This window comes from Pseudorasbora parva, chromosome 18, assembly GCF_024679245.1.
Source record: "Pseudorasbora parva isolate DD20220531a chromosome 18, ASM2467924v1, whole genome shotgun sequence".
Classification (NCBI taxonomy): domain Eukaryota; kingdom Metazoa; phylum Chordata; class Actinopteri; order Cypriniformes; family Gobionidae; genus Pseudorasbora; species Pseudorasbora parva.
In genome coordinates this window covers 17,416,651-17,442,179 of record NC_090189.1, presented here as the reverse complement: position 1 = coordinate 17,442,179, position 25,529 = coordinate 17,416,651, and the positions used below count along the sequence as shown (strand labels likewise).

At 38.0% G+C, this 25,529-nt stretch overlaps 1 protein-coding gene across 7 annotated transcripts in view; it reads left to right on the top strand.

Annotated features, from left to right (window-relative positions):
• Positions 1-25,529, top strand: part of vav2 (vav 2 guanine nucleotide exchange factor) — a 216,519-nt gene that overhangs the window by 52,366 nt on the left and 138,624 nt on the right. For all 7 annotated transcript variants that reach the window (XM_067422961.1, XM_067422959.1, XM_067422958.1 and 4 more), the window contains exon 2: positions 12,848-12,964. In XM_067422961.1, coding sequence (XP_067279062.1) covers positions 12,848-12,964 — 117 coding nt within the window. The remainder of the gene's footprint in view (positions 1-12,847; positions 12,965-25,529) is intronic.

Below are 25,529 nucleotides of genomic sequence, written 5' to 3'. Positions count from 1 at the left end.
TGCTCTCACATCATGTAATGGTGTAAGTTAGTTCAAAAACACATTGCAGTGCATCTCTTCATAGTAAGATGGTTAAAGGTAAATTAATTTAACCTAACCCTGTGGTACATGAACAGTGTTGATCCTGGATGTTATCATCTGTGATCGAAATATGAGGCTTCTCCCGCTTGCATTGTGATCTTTAAACCCTTGTTTCCAAATTAATCTACCATCATATTTGTTTTAAAATGTTATATATTCAAGTCCCACTTGAATGCTCCTCGATGAGAGGTGGTCCTTCTGTGTCACAGACTTTGTGATTTATCGCTTATTTTGTTTTTGTATAAATTTTAGATATTTCTGTGAGTTTAAATATGTTTAAGGTCTACATTATCTGTCTTACTATAGTTGAGGGACTATTGTGATGGGTATTATAGTTCTCGCACTCAGTTTATCAGAGTTGTTTTGCAGATTTACCAGTTATAAACCTTACCCATGAAAAGGCACGAGGTCTGTATATGTTTGTTTACTTGTTAGTTGTATGAGTGTTTGTGTGTAATTTGCTGTGTATGTTAATGATAATGTAATGGAGAAAGAGAGCGCGTTTATGAATGAGATGTTAATGTGCACTTCATATGCTTTGTTTGTTCAGCTCTTACATTGATTTTATTGGGAGTGAAAAACAATGTAATAAACTTCATAAACCATCAGGTAAGTTAAGACGGGGTATACACTACATGTCGTGTCCAAAAATATCTTGAGATAAGGTTTTCATACTGACAGCTGTCATTGTAAGACATAGCATATCTGTTTGTTTGTCCGTCCGAGTTAGCAACAGTATCTAAGGGGGCGGGGCTTACCAATAGGTCAATTCCAATGGATGTGTAAACGCACAGTATGTCTTAAACAGGACATCGGGACCCTGTCTTTTGAAATAGTAAGGATAATATTTTTTTATTTAAATAATAATAAGCTGATCATTATACTTCTACTAATTAGGGATAGGTTTTATTAAGGTTTTAACTGTATTACTACTTAGGCTTGGGCGGTAATACGGTAAAATGGTATACCGCGGGATCTAAAAATAGCAACGGTATCAGTTTCAATACCGTCAAACCGTCAAAAAAAACAAAAAACAGATCAACTTACATATTGCTGATCAACAATTAATTATTAAATATTTAATAAGTTGAACTAATTAAACTATTTACATATTAAATACTATTTATTTATTAAATGCCTAAATATGTGTATGCGTTGTTGTGACAGCGTGGATGAGAAAGAGAGAGAGAGAGAGGGGAAAAGACGGCGAGTCGGGCACTGAGTTATTATCGAAAAAGAACACAACTTCTGCAGTTTGGAAGTATTTTGGGTTTTGACGGTAAATACAGACGAGGCAATTTGCAAATTGTGCAACAAAAAGATGACCGCGAGAGATGGAAATACCTTGAACCTAAGGGCGCATATCCGAAACCACCATCCACTCACTGCTGCGTGGATGAAAAACCGAGCGCACCCTCGGACTATGCTGTAATATTGCCGAAGCCTTTTGTCACACAGCTGGCAATGTAAGCAATAAGCATGAACTCCACAAAAATCAAGTGGACATGGGACTCACAAAAAAAAAAGTCAATTGTCTGACAATTGTCTCATAACGGTAAGCATAAAACGTGTTTCTCAGGGGCTCAAATGTAAAAAATAAAATAAAAATATAGGCCTATATATATATATATATATATATAAGCCAAGCCAACAGTTTGTTGACGCTGTCTGAGCCTTACATCATAATGTTTTAATTATTCACGGTAATACCGTATACCGAGGTAAAATAGGGAGGAGGTTTGACGGTATCAAAATTTGGATACCGCCCAAGCCACTCTTATCGATACGGTACTTAACAGTATTCTTATCGGCTCTTCCGGTTCTTCTTTTTCTAAAAAATAAAAATAAAATAAAAACTATTTAAGAACATATTTAACATTGCTTTATATTCTGATATGTAGAATATATTTATATAGCAAAAGAAACATCAATGTTTGAGGAAAAAAAAATCTTCTCTTTGCCTTTTGTTGTTTGATTCACATTAATGGTACACTTGTCAGCAGGTTCATTTGAATGCTGCCACATCAAGACCGAATGCAGATCTAATAATACACATTTTCTCCCAACTATTTATGCCCATTTAAAACATTAACTGTTTAAGTGAATACCTGGTAGTTTTATGTTTTTGTGTATTTGATCAAATTTGCTTATTTGCTCCATTTCAGAGCGCACACACAGAAAGCCGACGTGAAGTTGAAAACAGCGCCTCTCGTTTATATGCTGTTTGTGTCAAACACGTTCCACAATTAAGCAACATTAGAGACTGCATTTTTACAACAATCACCAATTGTGCTGATTCTGACATTAAGTTTGGGTTTTAAGGAGAAATGACTGCTGTGAAATGAATGCACTGCTGTGAAGGGAATGAAGTTGCTCTAGGTTTTTTTATCTTCTTTTTATAACCCTTAGATATTTTTTTAATAATAACAATTATTATTATTAATATTATTGCATTACTTTAAATGTATGATATATATTAGGGCTGGGTATTGACACAAATCACAATTTAAATTTCCATTCAAAACCTTTTGATTCAATTTTCAATTTGATTCGATTTAAATCAATCAATATTGATTATTTTGGATATATATCAGATTGGTATACAATACATGGCAAATTTTCTAAAGGAAAACAAATCTCTGAACTAATGCTGTAAACTAAAGCCCCTTTCACACTGCGATTCCGGCAAATACACGGATAATGCGACCTGGCATTTGTTCCCGGGCCGCTAGATTTGGTCCATTCACACTGCCAGCGAAATACCGTAATATGTGCGCTTTCACACACAACCCGTAACGGTCCTGGATCGAGTTGACACGTGACATCCGGATGTGACGTATAACGGCGAGCGATCTCCGCTTCAGCGCGGATAGTAAGGAGCTCCGTGGTCTCGACTTGTGTCCAGTTTGCGCACATTTCTGCTTGTTTAATTTTAGTTTCTTTTGTATACGAACACTCTGCGTTTAAAACACCGACGAGCTCTTCTGGCACTGCAGGGTTGTATTATTTGAAAAAACAAGCTCTAGGATTCGCACGATAACTACGTACACGTTGCGGCATTAGTTTCAGCTTTTGTTCACACAGCGCTCGTCCCGGGTCGAATCCCGCAATATTACTAGGTCCCCGACCCGGGTCGAATTCGGTAATCAATCCCAGGACGTGGTTGCTTTCACACATAAGGCGACCCGGCAATGTTCCGGGAATATTGCGGGTCCGACGTGCAGTGTGAAAGGGCTTAAGTGATCAGTGAACAGTTAACAGTTTTTAAATAACATATTTACTCTCATACAAGATTCTTTGGACATTTTTTGAGAACGTGGTCCTTGCATCTTGTTTTTCTTTTGTCTTACTTATAAACAAACTGAATGTCAAATTGTGTAGATGTGGTTTCTGGCGATTGAGTGATGACTTAGCTGGGGTGTGAAGATTATTATTTAAATGATGAAATGCACAGAAGCCATGGAATCAACGAAGTGATTAAGAGGCCATTTTCTATGTTAATGACATTAGCTAGCTCTCAGATAATGGCAGCTAAGTGCTGAGAGCCAGCAGCTGCACCCAGAACCAGACATGAGCAGTGTCAAACACTCCTCACACTGTTCTGCTGGATTTAATAGTTTAAAATAAAATAAAAGATTCATATAGTTAGATTTGCTTCAGCATTTTTTCCCTCCTTTTTACAGAATGTGTACTTGCATTCCATTTCTTGGAATAAATGCAATGAAATCTTACTAACTAGGTTGAGCAGAAAATTCTTCACATGATAACTTACATTGTATTTTAGGTACAATGACTATTATGCTTGGGAATGGGAACTAAGAAGAAACCCCTTTTTTATTTACAAGGTCCCTTGTTTTATTTGATCAATTAGATTTTAGTACCAGTTCTTAAATTATTTAGGTAAAATGTTGTAGGTAGAAATACATATTAGATTATTTAGGTGTAATCACTGGTCAGAGTTACATTTTTATTAAAAATCTTTTTTATATATCGATGAATATACCTTGTATTGCATTGCATTTATACATTTTAATACCTCTAAAATGTCATTGAAGTTATGCATCTTTTAAATTAATTTTGCATGAATTACACCTGTTGTAAAAATTGGGTTTTAAATGATATAATTTTCCCACAAATATTTTTCTCTCCAAGTACAAACTTAAGATTTAAATTTTGCTAAGGATATTGAAAGATTGAGCAATAGACCACAAAGCAACTTAATAGGCTTTAGAGTTTTGATAATATAGAATAAAGACTGACTATTGTCTGTCATGGTCATCACAGATAACCCATATTTTTAAGCTAACATCAACCTGGCATGCCTCCTCAAACCATTTCATGGTTGTAGAAGATTTTGCCGCTGTAATTGGATTGGCTGTTTCTAAAGAGGCTTCTGTCGCTGATGGCACAGATGCGGTAGAGTGATGCTTTCTCTTTATGTGTGCCCTTCGGTTATGCATTTTTTAGGCGTGTATTAGGCAATGGACTGCACAGCAAGGGAAGTACAGGATGATATTTACAGAACACTTGCTGTGTTAACACATTTGGCTGTGCTACTTTGTATAATTATTTCAAATGAGTGTGTCCAATGCTAATGTCACTTTTACCAACCATTTACCAAGTAAACAACACAAGAAAGGCAGCCCAGCTTCTCAGGATGCATCCGAGATGTCTTCTGGAAAAACAATAAGAACATTTAGCAGGGTCTAAATCACAGATATGAGGATAACCACTGCAGAAAAAGAGAAATGGTCTGCAAAAAAAAAAAAAGGATGCAGCCCCCAGTTCCCCTCCCTGCCATCATAAATAACCTCACCATTGATCGGCTGTAGTCTGTGATTCTCCACAGCCGTTCTCTCCACATTCATGAGCCCTGCGTCTGATATTTTGCTGGCTATTTAATCCACCGATTACTAAGTTGGCCTTTGCCCAGTGTCTACAACTCTACTTCTCTGTGATTTGCTGGGTGCCCAGAATAGAGGATGTTATGGTGCTCATCTGTAATAAGTCTAAAAATATTGAAAGTGGAGAGCTCTGAAGTCATATCGGATCTCCAATTCAGGGATCAAATTAAACTTCAAGAATGTTGTGCTCCGAAAAGAAGAAAAAAAAGTGCTGAATTTGGTATAAAAAAAAAAAAAGAGTTGAGATCCTCTGACAAGACAGTTACATCCTAGTTTTACAATCTCTGAGGATGATCAGTGTATTTCTACAGTGTGAGAATTGAACTGATTTGAAGGGACTACTTGGGCTGTAAAATGTGTAGCCTGGCAACAACATGAAAACAAACAGAAACAGCAGTATAACCCCTTTTCTGGTACTTAAGAAAAAAAAAAAAAAAAAAAAAATATATATATATATATATATATATATATATATATATATATATATATATATATATATATATATATATATATATATATATAATTTTTTTTTTTTTTTTTTTTTTGTGGAAATGCTCAAGAGACTATAAAAAGAAAAGGGATTTATGATTCTGGAATTTGGGAGCAAGTTTTAACAGAAATGGGTAATCCGGTCAGATGGTGATAATAAAAGATTTTGACTTCCATTTGTTTTTGTCACCTCTTCTTCCACCAGATCAGACCGTCGGGCATCTATTCTTTTTCTTGGCTGAGTTGAAGTGAATTTGGACAGATGAATCTAGATAGTGCTCTAGGGTACTGAAAAGCTCCCATTGTCTTCACACAGGGCTGTACCAAGGCTTGACAGTAGACATGTTGATACACTGTTCCCTTTATCTGGCCAGGTTGGGGCCATTTGTTTTGTGACTGCTTCTGAATTTAAAGGGCTTGCCATTTTACGTTATCTTTGAGAGTCTTTGTTTCTCAGTGGATGAACCTTCTGTTTCAGATGGAAGGGGATATTTTCATGGTGAGGGACATGTCTCCCTTTGGTCTGGTTCTTGGCTCTTTTTTTCTCGATTGAAATTAGTGGCTATTCATTTTTAAAAAGACTTTCGCAATTTGAAATAATTCACAAATTTAAATAGATATTATTAGGGTGTAATGATTCTTTTGTCACAATTCAATACATATCTCGAAACTAAACTCACAATACAATATTATTGGAATATTCCAAGACATATGGTAAAAGGTTAAAGGGTTAGTTCACCCAAAAATGACATTTGTGACATTAATGACTCACCCTAATGCCGTTCCACACCCGTAAGACCTCCGTTCATCTTCAGAACACAGTTTTTATATTTAGTCTGAGAGCGTATGAAAGTGTATGCAAACTATACTGTCCATGTCCAGAAAGGGAATAAAATTTCTTAAATTGAGTTCTGAAAGTGAAGGGAGGTCTTACGGGTGTGGAACGACATTAGGGTGAGCCATTAATGACATAAATTTTTGGGTGAATTAACCCTTTAACAAAAAATGTACTGTTAAGATTGAATAGCCTTAGACTTTGTGCTGGTAACCCAATGGACAGGACAATGGTGATACCAGGATAAAAATATGCTTGATTTTGAAACTGAAAAAAAAAAAGAATTATTTTAGACGAACGCTTGCACTCTGTCACTGACATTTGGTATTTCCAAGACCCACAAACATTCCCCTTTTGCATTATTATACATTATATTCAACAGTATATGTCTTAATGTAGTAGTCACTCTAACTTAGTGATAGTAACAGTTTTTGTTTTACACACACACACACACACACACACACACACACACACACACACACACACACACACACACAGACACACTAGGGATGGGCATTTCAAGCAAAAATAATATTTAATGATCGCTGAGAATTATTCGATTTATTATTTGAAATTTGCAACTCCTTCCCCGATAGGCTACACACATATAAAAAGAAAGAGAGGGAGAGACCATTCACACTCTCAGTCTGTATGATAACAAACTGTTTAATTCACTAGGGAATAGGCTATATTAACTCAAACCATATAATTATTGTAACATGCTGAAACATATGACTGTTATTTGACATATGTCTAAGGGGGGGTTTTAACACTGGCAGTTTAATTCGAAATGGGCATGGTTGGCATGAAAAATTGCTAATGTGAAAGCTGTCATACAGAGTTTGGTGCGCACTGAGGTTGCACTCGAACTGTGCCGCGATTCCCGTGAATGCAGCAACACTCGGGAAAGAAAAGTAACCAGCGCATGCATTTTAGCCGATTACAGTGTCATTAGTTCAATAACATAAAGGGATGATAGTGTTGAGGATTTACCTTAGGCCGGCTACACACTGGCTGCGCGGCGTGAGCGTTTCAGCGTCTTTATTTCGGCTCCCATGTTAACAGGTTAAAGTGTGTTTGTGTTGGAAGTGTGTGTGTGTGTTGGAAGCGTTTTCAGGCTAAATATAATAGGGAAAGATGTATAAATGTAATTTTGACACAAATACATTAGATTTTGATGGTTGAAAGTCTCTAGATTAACATAAATACAGATATAGGCCTAATTGTAATTTTGTTTAAAAAAAAAAAAATAGCCCAATTATCGATTTTGAAATATTGCACCTGTTAATACCGAACTAAATATTCTATAGCCTTATATCAGTAGGTTATATGAAGTATAGGCCTTCCCTGTACGTCACCAAGCGGCGTCGCGTCAAACACGCTTCTGGAGTGCAAAGACGTAGAAAACACCACGCAGCTGACGCACAACAGAAACGCCATGCTCACGCAGCCAGTGTGTAGCCAGCCTTAGATACGGCCGAGAGAGAGCCTGCAGTGTATTCGTGCTAGAGCCCTGGCTGCACGGGTCTCAAATCAGTTTTAAAGACAACTACAGTTTTCTGCATTCTTTTTTGGTTTTGATACAGCAAATTGAATTCCTACAAGGTACACGTTATTTGATTTGATCTTGACTTAGTGGGGTTTCTGTGATAAATTGGGCCTTTTGGATAATCCTATCAGATTAGCATTAGCATACCAGCATACATTATTCATTTAGTGGCTGCCTCTCCAATTAGTCGAAGTCAGGTTTTTCTCCAGAGAGGTTTTAACATCTGTGCGACCCCGGAAATTTTGCAGAAGATTAGAGCTGTGTTTACTGTGTTTTCTCCCTCACTCTGTCTTGACCTGTCCTGGGCACCATGCTCTACTGGGAGCATCCTCTCTGTGAGCGAGATAAAGGATCAGAGCGCTGACAAAATGCCACTGTCATATCTGTCAATGAGGGCAGCGCCCTCTCACTTCCCCACTCGGCTTGGTGTTGTCACTTTGCCAGGTTCTTTTTAAAAAATATTTTTCCACTTCTATCTGGATTCTTTGCGCTTATCATCCTAGCCTGGGCTCAGTGCCATCTGTTTAAAACCATTTGGCCATTAATGTGGTTTATTGTTTGGTTGTTTTTTGCATGCAGTAGATACAACAGATTCTCTGATGGCTGCCTGACTACGTCTCGCCACAGTCTAGACTCGATGCTTCACCCGCTGACTCGCTGTCTGATGCTGTGCTTGCCTTCTTCTTGACTGACTGTCTTTTTGAATCCTTGCTTCAAGGGTTACTTGACAGATTGTTTGACTCTTTGACTTCAGTCATGTTTTTGAAGTGAATCATTGGCTGGATTGATCTGTGCTCCTCGTGCCCCTATAGGGAGCAATACTCCCTTTCCCCAGTCTCCCCACCATTTGTCAGACACAACTATCTATGAAGCCCAGGAAAAATTAGAGTATTAGAATATAAATAATAATAATAATAATAATATTTGGGCAGGATTATGATCAGGGCTGTCTAAAAAAATATTGATTTCTCAATTTATATGGACATATATATATATATCGACATGTATGCAACATGTGTATATATATATATATATATGTGATTAGAGGATACAGAGGACAGGACTAAATGGAGGCAGATGATTCGCTGTGGAGTCATTAAATGTCACTAAATATTCTATAGCCTAATGGCAATAGCCGGAAGAAGATGATCTTATTTACTAGCATTTAAGTATGAAGTTGAATAAATAAATGTAGGCTAAAATGAAAACTACATATCCTACAATATACAACATTGATTAAAAGCTATACTGTATTAGCTGTATTATAAAGGTTTTTTAAAATTATTTTTATTCAAATCATTTTAAAGGTTGATCTATCCCTTTCAGGACAGCGTGTTCACGACCTGCTCGCATCTCATAGACGCACGCAATTTTACTTTCACTTTTGACATAACCAACTGCGTTTAAATGTTAACCTTGTACGTATTTGACAGTATTAGCGCAGTAAGACTGTCCAGTAATCAAGTGTGTTTGACAGATGATTAGTGCGCGCGCTCAATGCGAATGAAATGTTTAACCAGCAAGGCTTTAAAATGCGACTAAACACTCCTTAATTTTAGTGCATATGATTGGATATTTGCTCATATCAGCGCGTAGACTCACAGGCAGATTAAAAAAGAGCCGAAATAAACTGAGAGAAATATTTTAAACGGAGAGAAATGGAAATAATTAATTAAATGATTAATTAAATCTTTTCAAAAACGAAAAGAAAAAAAACGAAATTCACCTTAGCTGATTTACTAAGGTTTGTGCTTGTCATTTTACTTGTGTTCGCACCATTTATTTAATGCCCAAACAAAGTATTAAACCAGATTCTAACTGGTAGATTGCGTTAGTCATTATGGAAATGGTCCGGCTGCATCGGTGTTCTTTAATTTGCGCGTTGTCAGTAGATCACAGAACTTTCCACACCCATCTGTGCTTTTTTGGAGTTCCTCTCTAATGCTAATTTGCCCTGTTAAATCTGGCCCTATTTTTAAAGCAAGGGAGATCCGTGAGGTACAGTTTGCAAAAATCAGTGTGGGCAATGATTAATACATTTGTGGGTAATACAGATTGAAAAACCGAATGTGTGGATTACAAATGATCATACGGATTGGAAATTATTAATTTGGTGGGCGTAATATGTTAACTGGTTTATAAACTGAGGGGACGAATTGAAAAACTGTGGCAACGGATTTGTGGGTCCTGTTTTTTTTTGTGTGTGTTTTTTATATTCTCCTTTAGGTGAATTCCTAGGCTCCTTAACAAGCTTCCTCTAGGACTTTATTTCTCCTGGTTTTTCTTTTATCTTTTGTGATTAATTTTCTACTCATACTTTCCTACTTTTTCAAAGAGGGTCTAATTTTTGTTGATCTAGTTTAATAGTGGATGCTCTTGCGGTTTAGAAGACTTATCCTAGAAGGGCGGTGCACCTCTGGCGGAAAGGGTAATTCGTTATTCCCTTTGTGTGTATCTGTTCCTGAGGGATGTGTGTTCGGGAATGACAGCTCTTTGTAACCCGGTTTCTTCCCCTAGCTGTTTATTCATGTCTGCTACTCTTCATACCCGTCTTTCCTTCTGCTATTTGGTCTTCATTGAAAACGGCAACATTTTGAGTGCTTGTGCTGAATAAGACAGGTGGTGATCTGATCTTTCCATGTAGTCATCACTAGAATCTTAATGCAAAGAAAGCAACAGCCACATAAACATAGCCTGGGGTTGAGGTGCGCACTCTGAGCAACAGATTTTCTCAAACCCCTGCTATGACACTGCACAGCCAGAAGTGATACCTTTCCAGTAAGCAATGAGGAGACTAAAGGGAGGTGTGATTAGCATGAAGAAACGGTAGCCTTTTCATTTGAGCTGAATGTAGCTAAACAGGGTGGAAAAATGCATACCTCTAGTACTTCAGAGTATGTTTTTAATGCTTAGTGGGTTATAAACAAACAGAACTCCTGGAAAGAGAAAAAAGGTGGAGAGAGAGAGAAGTTACTAAAGCATCTATTTTAAGAGAAGACTGTCTGCTCCCAATTCAGGTTACTGCCTATCAGAATGTCTCGTATTGAGGACATATTCAGTATAATCTGAGAATTCAAAATGAGAACAATAAATTACCCACTTCTTGGTTTGTATGCTATTCTAGTGGTGCTTGCTAAGTGCAATGCATTTTAAATTTTTTAGGGATGTTTCTGTTTTCATGGAAAATATTCATTAAATTTAAAAAACATTTTGTCATCTTAAATACATTTTTCTCCACTAATTTTAATCTACAAAAATGACATTTTAGTTAAAGGGTTAGTTCACCAAAAAATGAGAAGGCAACGTTTATCTGCTTACCCCCAGTGCATACAAGTTGTAGGTGTCTTTGTTTCTTCAGTAGAATACAAATTAAGATTTTTAACTTCAACCATTGTAGTCTGCCAGTCTGTGCAGCATGTGAATGGGTAACAACTCAATGAGTCAAATTGGTGCGATCATTCATTCATTCATTCATTCATTCATATATATATATATGATATATTCATATATATATACATAAATTATGTAGATACCATACCTTATTCGACCGATCCGTACAGGCACTAATGAGGAATCTATATGATCGCGCCAGTTTGATCTTACCAGACGGAAGTAAAAGCGGATGGGAACACTAGAAGAGATTCGTCTGCATATGAGATGAAAAAAATAACACAAATACTGTTCGGTTTCTCACAGAAACCAATCGGTTCGTATCTTAAGACATCAATGTGTCGTCAGGAGCCACCTGGTTTTTGTGCATGTTGTCTAAGCATGTTTTTTTTTTCATGTTTTCTACTGAAGAAACAAAGACACCTAAATCTTGGATGCACTTGGATTCTTTTTTGGGTGAACTAACCCTTTAACTGAACAGAAAAATCGTATGACTTATGACAGCTCTCATTAAGGGCTTGTTTTAAAAGTGGCATCATGGCTCCGCTGTAAGCATTTCATCCAGCTTGTGTTCTAAGGGTGGTTATCTCTATTGTACTGGCTTTAATGCAACAAATAGGCCTCCGCTGTCCCACTTTACAAAAGAAACTGAACTGCTAGTGGTGCGTTCACAATAGGGGTTGTGATTCCTGCTGAATAATAGCTTGCAATATCTCTGGTTTACAGCCCCCTTCATTCCTGAATCATTACTAAGTATGGAACACAACGCACTATTCACCTTAAGTGTGTTGCGAACACAGCTACCAGTATTTGTGGAGTTTATTTCCACCGCTGTCTCCATAGAAATGTGAACCCATCCATATAATTTAATTATATCTGCATGAATTAAACATGATACATGATTCATTGACATTTGGTGGGTAGAAATAAACAATGACAAAGTTGTTATTGTTTTGTCTCTGTTTGTGTGGTTGTATTGGTTTCACTCTGCTCAAGTCAATTATATTAGACAAATTCTCATTACAAGGAACATTTATGCATGAATTCTCTGAAACAAATAAGGAGCAGAAGTCAACACTGTTTCATACTGGCATCAGTGTTACAAATGGTAATAATTGTTCAATGAGAGAAGGATCCAGTCTGCTTTAGAGATCTTAATGACAGAGGGGTGGTAGATTCATAGACTGGTTAGTGAACGGCGACTGGAGTAGATCATGCCAGAGGCAATCCGTCAGAGGCTCGTAGGCTTATCTGGACCTAGCCTGGGCCTGGGGATCCAAATCTGTGTGAGATAACTGTTTGCTTAATCACTGGTACAGGAAGAAGGAAATGAGCTGACTGTCAATAGGCTCCAGGAAATTAAATATGCTCCACACGCTGCAGAAATGAGAGGGTGTCAGAGTTCTCCATGCCTGTGAAGTGACAGTGTTTTAATGCTGTTAAATATGGAAATATTTCTATAGGTTTGCAGTTTGCAGAAATACTTCCTTTTTCTTTTCAGAATGTTTTATTTATTTCTACACTTTTTTTACAGTCAGGTTGAAAACGTAATTTTAATAAAACAATCTGACGTTCTGTATTTGTCTCCCTCTTTTCCAGTTTCTGTGTCTGAAGAACATCCGAACATTCCTGAAAGTGTGCCATGATAAGTTCGGCCTGAGGAACAGCGAGCTGTTCGATCCCTTCGATCTGTTTGACGTGAGGGACTTTGGGAAGGTGAGAAACTGGTTTTGCTGAGCACGCTGGCTGTCTGGGACTATTAATCATTTTACACCATCATGTCTCCACAGCTGAATGACAGTAATGATGTGTGCACATTTATGAGAGATTAACCCAAAAGTGGGGCTTTGGCGCATCAGTTTTATTCCACTCTCTCGCTCACAATCCATTAATGCCGGGGATAATATAACAGTGTGTGCAATGGTTAATCGGCCTGTGTGTATTTCTTCCCCCTAGTCTTATCTCCTCCACTGTGCATTTGAATATTCACATGCACATTTGATCACACACCTCGGGGTCACAAGTGTTCCAGTGTGTGCCAGTGCATATCTGTGTTGCTACCCATATGGTCTGTGTGTGTGTTTATGCATGTTACCAAGGATTTTAACAGTACTTGTTTATGTGACTGATGATTATAGTGGTGAGATGGAAGGATCTGGTAACCATTCACAAATCACAATACCCTCTAGCCCAGCTTTGCAGCCCATTGGGAATCTCTGGACCTCAGTTTGAAATTCCCCTTTGAAGCAGACATGTGGATCAATGACAATTTCATGCAGGCTTCATCCATTATTGTTTTTGTTATATTACTGCTCAATTTCAGAGTGTCCCAGCTATTTCCACATCCTTAAAAGGCATCTTATGCATGTCAAATGGCCTGTCAGAGCTAAGCGCCCTTATGCTGACTTTGCTCTGACAGTCATCCAAGTATTGGAGAAAATGTGATGTCCTTAAGAACAACTGAACCCTGATCCTTATATCACTATGGCAGTTTAGTCAATTCACTGACCTCCGTGATAGAAGCTCATTGTTAATTCTGTTTCTTCATGCTATGTCAGCTTGATGTCTACCATTTATATTGGATAGGGGCTCTTCTTCATTATTAGTAGTGTTTCAATATTGAATATTGCATAGAATATTAGTGGAAAAAGTCCTCTGATAGCGCTATTACTAAAAGTAAAGTGAAGACAACTCGCTTAATATTGATCATTTGAGTTGCATAAATTGATTGCATTTCATGGAATATTTACAAGTACAAAGCACTTGTTCAACCATTGAAACATTTGGTTCCGGTTAACTACAGCTCAGCAAGTTTGTGCGGTCAGAAAAGAAAGGAATGGCAAGACAGAAAGAGCGTTTTGAAGTCTCAAAGGTAGGGGCGTAGACAGCGAGATTAAGCCTTTGCAAGACTGTGAGCTTTAATGGATAATGTGGAAAACGGTGAGTGAGAGTCAATGAGTGCACGGAAAACAATATTAAAACCCTCGAGCAGTCGGAATCAATCACACACACCCTCCACATGTCAATGTGTAAATTGCGTTTGCGTCGACTCGAAGGTGACGGGCTTGTCCCATCATTGATTATCCATTAAGGGCAAGCAGCACATTATAATATATTGAAGTAGACAGCTCGATGTCATTGCGCCATACATGCAAATCGTCCACCTCCATTTAAATGAAGAGAGATGGATGCTTCTCGAACTTTAGAGCTGATGGATAGAAAGCATTTTTAATCTTTCAAAAGCACATACATTGTTGAACTTTCACCTCAGGCATTAATATATCTCCCTGGCCTGTCAAGCTCTGGGTGTCTTTAATTGGAGTGGAGAGTCTCAGTCCTTTTGTGTCCTTGCAGTTGTTGGGACATGTCTGTGACCTTTTAAGGGATTCAATTAGTGGTCGACCAATATAGATTTTTATTTATTTTTATTACCGATATCTTATAGAACAGGGTGGCCAATGGCCGATATATACCTGATATATTTATTTTACTTAATATTTAATACATTTAGGAATAAATGTATGTTTCAGATGTCAACTTCTTAATTTTGTAATCCTATTTCGGTATTTTCACTAATAAAGAAAGTGTTAAAAATATGAATAAAAAGACAGTAAACACTGTAACCAACAGGGCACTTGGTATTCTGGCAAGTTTGTGCATACTGAGAATCATATTTGTTCTAAATAAAGACAAGGAAACACTAATTTTACATACAACATGTAGTGAAAATGACATGAATATGACCAGTGGTCTATACACTCACCTAAAGGATTATTAGGAACACCATACTAATGTTGTGTTTGACCCCCTTTCGCCTTCAGAACTGCCTTAATTCTGCGTGGCATTGATTCAACAAGGTGCTGAAAGCATTCTTTAGAAATGTTGGCCCATATTGATAGGATAGCATCTTGTAGTTGATGGAGATTTGTGGGATGCACATCCAGGGCACGAAGCTCCCGTTCCACCACATCCCAAAGATACTCTAGTGAGTTGAGATCTGGTGACTGTGGGGGCCATTTTAGTACAGTGAACTCATTGTCATGTTCAAGAAACCAATTTGAAATGATTCAAGCTTTGTGACATGGTGCATTATCCTGCTGGAAGTAACCATCAGAGGATGGGTACATGGTGGTCATAAAGGGATGGACATGGTCAGAAACAATGCTCAGGTAGGCTGTGGCATTTAAACAATGCCCAATTGGCACTAAGGGGCCTAAAGTGTGCCAAGAAAACATCCCCCACACCATTACACCACCACCACCAGCCTACACAGTGGCAACAAGGCATGATGGATCCATGCTATCATTCTGTTTATGCCAAATTCTCACTCTACCGTCTGAATGTCTCAACAGAAATCGAGACTCATCAGACCAGGCAACATTTTTAGTCTTACTGTCCAATTTTGGTGAGCTTGTGCAAATTGTAACCTCTTTTTCCTATTTGTAGTGGAGATGAGTGGTACCCGGTGGCGTCTTTGGCTGTTGTAGCCCAAACGCCTCAAGGTTGTGCGTGTTGTGGCTTCACAAATGCTTTGCTGCATACCTCGGTTGTAACGAGTGGTTATTTCAGTCAAAGTTGCTTTTCTATCAGCTTGAATCATTCGGCTCATTCTTCTCTGACCTCTAGCATCAACAAGGCATTTTCACCCACAGGACTGCCGCATACTGGATGTTTTTCCCTTTTCACACCATTCTTTGTAAACCCTAGAAATGTCTGTGCATGAAAATCCCAGTAACTGAGCAGATTGTGAAATACTCAGTCCGGCCCGTCTGGCACCAACAACAATGCCACGCTCAAAATTGCTTAAATCATCTTTCTTTCCCATTCTGACATTCAGTTTGGAGTTCAGGAGATTGTCTTGACCAGGACTACACCCCTAAATGCATTGAAGCAACTGCCATGTAATTGGTTGAGTAGATAATTGCATTAATGTGAAATTGAACTGGTGTTCCTAATAATCCCTTAGGTGAGTGTATAATCCAGGGTTGAAATCAAGGGTTTATAGTTGTCGATCGTGCGTCTTCAGTGAAACTGAGCTCTTCGGTCCGCATTCAGTTCGCAGAGAGTACACACACAATTTTTGCAGGCTACAAATAAACACTTAAGAAGATCTCACAGCTGGATTCGACAAAGTCTGTAAGGTTTATGAAATTAAATGTTTATTAAATATTGAAATATTGAGAAGTACTAAAAACAGGCCGGTTGATAGTCCTGATAGTCAATAAATCAATTAATCGCACGATAAATAATAATAATCGCCTCGATAATTTTTCTGCCGCAATAATTTCCATTTACATGGTTGTTTGTTTTCCTCGTCTCTCTCGCTGACTGAGTGCGCCTCATCCGTTTGGGGAGGTTTATACTCAACACGCAGACTGAGGTGTGATGAGACGTCATGCTCGGCCAGATTCGTGCTTCTTCGGTTGTGGGGCCACACGCAAAGTTATAAAATTTGCATGCACACTGCCATGTGAAATGGGTCTCGCGTTGACGTCATTTTTGATATTTCAATATTTAAACAATTTAAACAACATTATTGACCTTGTCGATATATTGGTCAACCACTAAAGGAGATATGTGTTGTCTGTGTTTAGTGTTGTCACTCTGACTTGATTTCTCCTGAGCCTAACAGTGCCATGGATTAGTTGTTTTCTGCTTTGCTTAAGAAAGGAACAAAATCTGTCTGTTTAGTGTGAATATTTAGTCTCCGCATGCTCTCCATTCATCAACACGTCATTAATTTTTCCTGGGTGGAGCAGCTAAGGAGACACCTGTCCCTCCTGATGCTTTAGGTAATTGCCTCTCTTCCCTTTCTCCATCTCGCTGCTTTTAGGCCTTTTAAACAGATGGCTCACCCCCACATCTCTTACTAAACTCGCCAGAGCGCTCCTGTCAGTCCTGATGTTTCATGCCCTCCTCTATCCCAACAGCCCATGGGACGCATCCTTAAGACAATCACAGATGGATCCAGATTCTTCTTAACGTTCTCTATTCATCATTACTCATAAAGACAAAGCTCTTTGGGGTTCACTTTTGGTTTAATATGGCATTCAAACCAAACTGCTTCTTTCTTTCCCTCCCTAATTGTATCTGAATATGCAGTTGTCATCATTTAAATGAACACCACAATCATTTTGATTCACATCTTTGTGGCAATTAGCATGATGACACTCCACTTGTACACAGCCTATTTATAGCTTTGGGATTTTGTAGTGTGAATCAGACAGGTTCAAGACTGTTTTGATTATTTGGCTCTAGATCGTACTCAATTAACCTGCCGCAGGGCAGTTCTGACATGGCTGTTCTACAAAATCTTATTGACCTGCTCTCTTTTGTTAGTGTTGTCACAATTATACCTCGTCTTTATTCAAAGACAGAACGACCTCCCATTGGGCTCATGTGAGTGTGCTTTAAATTAGCCTTTGGTTCATCTGGGGGCAGGATCAGTAAAATAGATTCTTGATTGACACCACTTGGGGCCCTTTGGAGACCTCTGGGAGTCATTTTTCCCCCCGTTAGATTAAATAAGAACAAAGGTTGAGACTTTTTTTGCACCGCTTCAGTGACTTTTTCTGGTTAAATTTTGTCACAAACATTTTTGTTAACCTCACTAGTGCTGATAAATCACGATTAATCACATCCAAAATAAATGTTTGTGTTCACATAATATATGTGTCTACTGTGTATACTGTGCACGCATATATATATATATGTATTCTCTCACACAGAATTGTGTGATATATATATATATATATATATATATATATATATATATATATATATATATATATATATATATACACACATATTTATTTATATATATATATATATATATATAATATATATAGATGTGTATATATATATATTGATGTATGTGTGTGTATTAAAAGGTACATGATACTTTTACACAGTAGACACATACGTGATGTAAACGCAAACTTTTCATTTGGATGTAATTTAATCACTTTGACAGCACTATCGTCATGTCATTTATTGAATTATATTCAATAAACAGACAGAATAACATATTAATTTAAAGAATATTTGTATTTTAATAATTGTTATTTCTGTTTATTACAAAGCACATGACCTTTATTTGGCCTGCAAAAATACTACAATTATGTATTATATAAAATATCAACATTTAAGGCTAAAAATGTAAAGTGTCACTTTCCTTTTTTGTGCAGAACATTTTACTATGAATTATTTGTTGACTACCCCTCCACTTTTCTGTCTATTCTTACTGCAGGTTTCCTCTTTTGTTTTTCAGTATTGTGCTAAAACAGTCTGCCATACAAATGCTTTTCATTTGAATGCACAATTACAATTCAATGACCTATTGTGCTTGTTCTCCACATGTGCAAAATCCTCTCCTCTCCTCTCCTCTCCTCTCCTCTCCTCTCCTCTCCTCTCCTCTCCTCTCCTCTCCTCTCCTCTCCTCTCCTCTCCTCTCCTCTCCTCTCCTCTCCTCTCCTCTCCTCTCCTCTCCTCTCCTCTCCTCTCCTCTCCTCTCCTCTCCTCTCCTCTCCTCTCCTCTCCTCTCCTCTCCTCTCCTCTCCTCTCCTCTCCTCTCCTCTCCTCTCCTCTCCAAACGTTGTCTCAAAAATAGCTGGTTGCCAGGCACACTGTGCTGTAGCAGAGTGCTTCTCAAATACCTGTAACACCCTGCTCTAAAAAAGTTGCTAAGGAACAATGGCCGTTAAAGAATAGAGGCTCTTTAAAGGTTATTGCAGTGGTTTGAATTGCAATTTTAATGCCATGGAGCCAAGCTGAGGCTGCACTGACATACTTGAGAGTTGACTGAGGTTTTGTCTGGCTGGCTTGCTTTTATTTTTCTTCAGGGGTGAGGTCCGTGCCCCTTTGACCTAAAGAAGTGTGATACATATCGAGCAAAAGAAAAAGCGCGTTCTTTAACAAAAGAATCTGCTGCTGAAGTGCATGTCTCCTGATGTTAAATGACTAGAGAAGTATAAGGAGGTTGTTTGCTAAGAACATGATTAATTCGCATTAATTTGATGTTTAAACAGTAAAAATGTTGTCTTTTTAGACAAACTGCTTCAGTTTAGTTTGGGATTAGCCCTAAGTACTTTCAGTAGCAAATAGCTTTTTCGGAAATAAATCTGGTTCTGAAAGTTCCATCTCCAAAGGCATCCTGTTGTGAATTAAATGATATTGAGCCAATAAAACGTATCGACTATGTTGCCATTGTTGTGGTAAGCCATTCCGCCAACTCGTATCATTAATGTGAATGTTCATGAATGCAAGGAGCTCTCCTCCTCAACCAAGTGACATGTGCTTCTGTATCCCTGTCACATGCCTTTCCCCAGTGACTCCTGTCCATCAGGAGAAAGGCTGCATGTTTTAACATAAAGCTGCTAACACAATCAATTATTCATTCAAAACGCCTCACTCTTGATGATAATTCTCCTGCTATGAATAATTGAAGAGAAGTACCTGCTTCACTTTGGACCTTCCCCTTGCCTCTCTCTTCCTCAAAATGCCTCATTAGCTCTTCCCTCATTATTGAGGTACCTGCTGAAACAGGTGGTTGTCAGCCGGGATTCGTCTACTCACAGCCGTACTAATCGACTGTGGTAATTGCGTGATTTCTCTCATAACAATTAACATTCCCATCGTAAGTTTATCTTAAGTTTTTAAAAGTTTTTTAACAATAGAGCTACACGTTTAATCGTTAAAAGATTGCGATCTTGATTCAAACACCCCCACACAATCTTATTTTTAAACGACAACGATTTGCCTATGTCATTTAAACCTGGCTTTCACAAGTACGATCACTGCGGAACTGCATTGCCACTGCTGCTAATCCAGAGACGGCAATGAAACTGCTTCACAAACAATTCTTACAATAATTCAAATTATCATAGTATTGGGATAAATGTTTATAGTTGGGATATAAACGCTGATGTCTACGGTATTAAAATATCAGGCATATCATTATGACAGGTAAAGTGAATAACACTGATTATCTCTTCATCTCGACACCTGTTAGTGGGTGGGATATTAGGCAGAAAGTGAATTTTTTTTCTTTTTCTTCCAAAGTTCAACTTCTGAAAAACTTTGTTTCAAAGTTGATGTGTTAGAAGCAGGAAAATTGTGCAAGCGTAAGGATTAGAATTTTTTCAAATTGTGTTGGGTAGAAAACTACTGGGTCAGAGCATCTCCAAAACTGCAGCTCTTGTGGGGTGTTCACGGTCTGCAGTGGTCAGTGTCTATCAAAAGTGGTCCAAGGAAGGAACAGTGGTGAGCCGGCGACAGGGTCATGGGCGGCATTTTATATATTGTTTGTGTTATCTTTAAGCTTTAATTTTGAATCCATATTCTTTTAAAAATATATATTTTTGATTTGATATAGTTTTTTTTTTCCTTTGCTATATTTTTAAATTGATTATTGTCGAAGAGAGAGGAGCACAATCAGGAACTGTTCCAAGTTACACTTGCAAACTTGCAATGTCATAGAGCATGTGCACTTGGCCCATTTTTTTCTCTCCAGTAAAGTCAGGACTACTCCTTCTACATCTGTTTTCTACTGCTAGCTATTATGTCAACAATAAGTACAACATCCAGTTTTAGTCAGCACCTGAGCTACACACATGTAATAAGCTCCGCTGTGTTTGCAGCACAAAAGCAAAACGGGAGCAATATTTCATAAATCTGCTGAGACTGTTTTTCCAGAATCAGCTATTTGTTTTTCTGGGGATCTTGTTCTCTGACAGGTGATGACAGGCAGCAGCATTTAATTCTGCAGGAAGGAAAGTGATGAACTGCTGAACACATTAAACACAGAGACTGAAAGTGCCCTGCACAATAAAATCTACATTGTGGAAATAATTGCTGCTCTTTTGTCTTCCCTTTGAGAGTGTAACATTGTGGCAGAACCGCACAATGTCCTCTGCTGGGTTTCAGTTTGAACATTCTCTGCACATTGTCTCGCCACATCCAAAACGCAGTCAGATGTGGTGCAAAGAGAGAGAAAAGAGAAAGCGAGGGAGTTTTTAATGTGCTGGATGGTCTAAGCGAAGCACTTGGCGTGTCTCCGGTGTGCCATGGCAGTAAAGAGGAGTCATCCAGGAAGAGCAGCTTCCCTCCAGGAAGTACTTCCACATTCAGCTCCAGCCGTGAGCAGCTTGCAGAGCACTCTCATTATTTTTTTTTTCTCCTTCTGTCCTGCTCCGTTTCTCTCGCCCTTTAGTTTACTGCAAACCTAAAGGAATTCCTTTGACAGACAGGTACATTTTTCGAGTTCGTGAGCATGAATAAGTAAACCTTGAAAGTGCATGTAGAGTAATTGTCCTTCTCCATAAACTCCAAAGTACAGTTTGAGATTCTATAGTCTAGGTATATGTGGGTAATAAGTTGTGTTCAAGCTGACCTCTCTGCCTTGAAGCTCAATGAAGGTGTAAACAGGAATGCTGCGATCCGTGTCTTTTGGGGAGAGAATTGCCTGACAATGACCCCACCACAGAGGGATTTTAGCTTGGAAAGCTATGTATTAAAATCTCAGAGTTAAGGTGAAATATGCTCTAGGCGTATCCAGCATTGCTACTAAATAAAGCTTTAAGCATTGTTTGTGTGAGCAATTAATTTCAAGGTCATGAAAAATGTCTGATTTTACAGTGGTTCATCTAATTCAGTTAATCCAATCAAACGTATGCTGAGCCTAGTCCAGATCTGCAGGCAAAATAACAAATACAAAGCACTGAATCTGACCATTCAGTAGTTTGCTTTTAACACTCTCTCTGGTGAAACTCTAGCATAGCAACCCAAGAAGTTGTGCTTGGAAAATAATCAACTTGTGTAAATGTCAGTGGGTGTACATCCTCTGGTGCCCATTAATAGGCACTCTCTTCTCTCTCTCTCTCTCTCTCTCTCTCTCTCTCTCTCTCTCTCTCTCTCTCTCTCTCTCTCTCTCTCTCTCTCTCTCTCTCTCTCTCTCTCTCTCTCTCTCTCTCTCTCTCTCTCTCTCTCTCTCTCTCTCTCTTTCCCTTTTGCAGTCTAACTAATCAGGAACTCTGCTGTATAAAGCATGCTGTGCCACTCTGGGTTTCAGGCTACTAAAAGCCATAAAAGTCGACCACAAGTGGATCTAATCTGCTCTCATATTCCCTATCAAAGACTTGTGATATGTAAATGGCAACTAATGCATTACATATATATCTATTACTCTTTGCATGTTTATTACAAGAAGACGACGGAGGCCTGTATTACAAGAAGACGACGGAGGCCTTTTTTGCTGGAGTCATAGTGCCTCCTAATGTAGAGAATCCATTAATCTGACATTGTCTGCGTGGGGTTTTAACCATGAATTTCCTAATGCTTTTTGTTCATTTTCAACGTTTCTATATACTTTATCAAATGTTTAACAGATTATCTCTTTTTTTTCTTTGGTTAATGCATTTTTTACAAACAAGCCACATTATAAAATATCACCATTATGGGGGGGGGGGCACTCAGTTTCAGTCAATGTCATGTCAATCTTGAGTACCTATAGAGTAGTATTGCATCCTTCATATCTCTGAAAATTCTTTAGTTTTATTATATTTATAAAAGAAATATAGGCTGTAAGGAGTCTTTCCGGAAAAAAACGAGCACCTGGAGGCGTGTGGGCGGAGCTAAAGAATGACGAGCGCGCAAAGCGGTGACGTCCTCAAGCGTGGAGAAACTCATGGCTATCGAGCTCAGTTAATAGATATATGATCCAGAATCATTCGGAGGCTGAAATAAATTGAACAGGAGAAACAGCAACAGCAGGACGTCCGTCTCTGTGGTATGTACTGTATTTAGTGGCCTGTCAACATTTGTGTGTGTTTACTTGAAGTTTATGAGACATGAATCGGTTTATGGACTATTGTATGCGACTAAACCTTAGCAGTAGCAAGCAAAACGGTTTTGCACGTCAGACTAGTGTAACGTTATAACTTACATAGAACAACAATGGAGTCCGTTAGCGCATTTGAATGACGAAGCACATGTCATGTCGTTTACTGATGTTTACTCACGTGACGATAGCCAACAGCAGAGACATTTGAAGCAGTTTTACTCATCGGCTGCTTCCAAAGCAGGACCAAACCTTTATCGCTGGGACCGCTCCGTCAAAAACACACTTCTTTGGTATAATTTGGTGAAGTCCCGACAGCAGTGAACGGCGGAGATCCACTTTGCGACGCGACTGAAGCGATGTTGTGAAGCTTCCCGTCATTTCTGCGTTCAAATCGGTTCAAATGCAGCGCCGCCTTCCCGGAATGCTGTGCTGAAGCGTTGAAGTCACTTGATGTCACCCATAGGAATAAAGTGGAGCGCGGCGCGACCATAGGGCGCGGCAGAAGTGTTCACGGATGATTGGATCTGCTTGACTTTACATTTTGATATATTTCGGTGTTTAGACGCGCGACTGAAGAAAAGGCTACTATGCTTGTACGTGTTGTGCTTGGAGTGCACACACAGATAGCATCCTGTCCATCCATTTTTGCCTCCGATGCCGATATCTGGGATACCGATCACCAATCCGATACTGAAATTAAAAAAAGAATTGCCTAATAAACAGTATGCCTCACTGTATGGAAGAGACTGGGATTATTCTTTTGTGAAAGGCTTCAGGCAGGCTTAATTTAAACATTACTTTCTTCACTCTAAAATAAAATGTATTCATGTAAAACAAGTAAATATATTAATAGATAAATATAAACTATAAAATTAAAATACATTTCTTTTAAATTCATAGCAAAGCTTTTTAAGAGGCAGCAACTTATGATAGAGGACAGAACAAATAAGGCTATTAACAATCTTTTAGGGCTGTGCTTGAGTTAAATTTCTTTACAAAGAACTATTATTTATTCAATCTTTATCCAAAATCTGCGGACGTATCATTATACGCGCTGTATACTTTGTTTTGCTGTGTTTTTAATTCATACTGGCAGCCTGAGGGCACCCTGTGCACATTCAGTCCATATATGGCACCCATGAAGAAGACCAACCATGTGACATTGAGCTCCCTGACATAAACAAACATAGCTTCCAGAAATCGCTAACATGCAGATAGACACGTTTGAAGACAATAAACACACAAACCCGACAATATATGGTTTGTCTGTGTTCTTTATGCCATGTTGGGTGGTTTCATAATAGATTATATTTATAATGCAATGCAATTCGATTTTTTTGACCCTGTCACATGAGATCACAAAAGGTTATATAAAACACTCTACTTATGAAGTATAAAGTGATATGAAGTAAGTTTGGAATAAAACATTATTTTAACCCAATGGGGTAAACACTCGGGATTTGAATGGGATTTATGTATCGATACTTGCGGCTTAAAAATCGATACTTTCTTGATGGAAAAATATTGATTTAAATCACAGAATCGATAAAATGGCTCAGCCTTACAATCTTTCATTGCGCAAAAGTATTTTAATTTGAAAGGCTCCAATACAGAGCGGCATAAAATGCTTATATGCGCATCCTGTGAATAATCCACTGAATATCTTAGAGTTTTATCATGTTGACTGTTTTAACCAAACGTGACACATAGTATGAATGCGAGGGAAGCATTCATGTGAATATAATGACTTAAATATTAATCTGCACCTTACATTAAACTATGGAAAAGTTTCAGAAAACTTCACTTTCCAGTGACTGATCAAATTGAATTTCTGTGAATTAAATTGCATAAATTCACAGAATTTCAATTCGGCCAACTGAAAAATGTAAATGTTGTTTAAGCTGATGTTTTAATTGGAGACGATTTTTTTTTTTTTTTTTACAGTGTTGGAATATAGTGCATGAAAACTTTTTTTGATGTTTTTGCGCCTTTTGTGGGGCTCATTATGCGTACAATATCAGATTTGGATCAGTCTCCTCCCCAGCCATCAAACATTTATAGAACTCTTGTTATTGTTTTCCATCCAGGAAAATTCTATTGTGATAATTATCATTATCGTTTTATTACCCAGCCCTATCTCCAGGTGGGAGATAATCTGTTTTTTGTTTTTTTTTGGCATGATTTGCATGAGTTATGTAGTTGAAAAATGTATTTTCATCAGGAATTCTGATGTTAAGTGATAATTTTTTTTACATTTAAATAATGCTGGCTAATGTCTTTAAATAAAGCATATAACATTATTTATTTATATATTATAACACAAACATTAACAACCTTGCAGCTTACAATTGGTATGTCTTTATGTTTAAGATTTCTAAGTTAAAATCAATTTCACTATGGCTGTAGAAAAATAGCTCATGTCTAATGTAAACTATATATGAT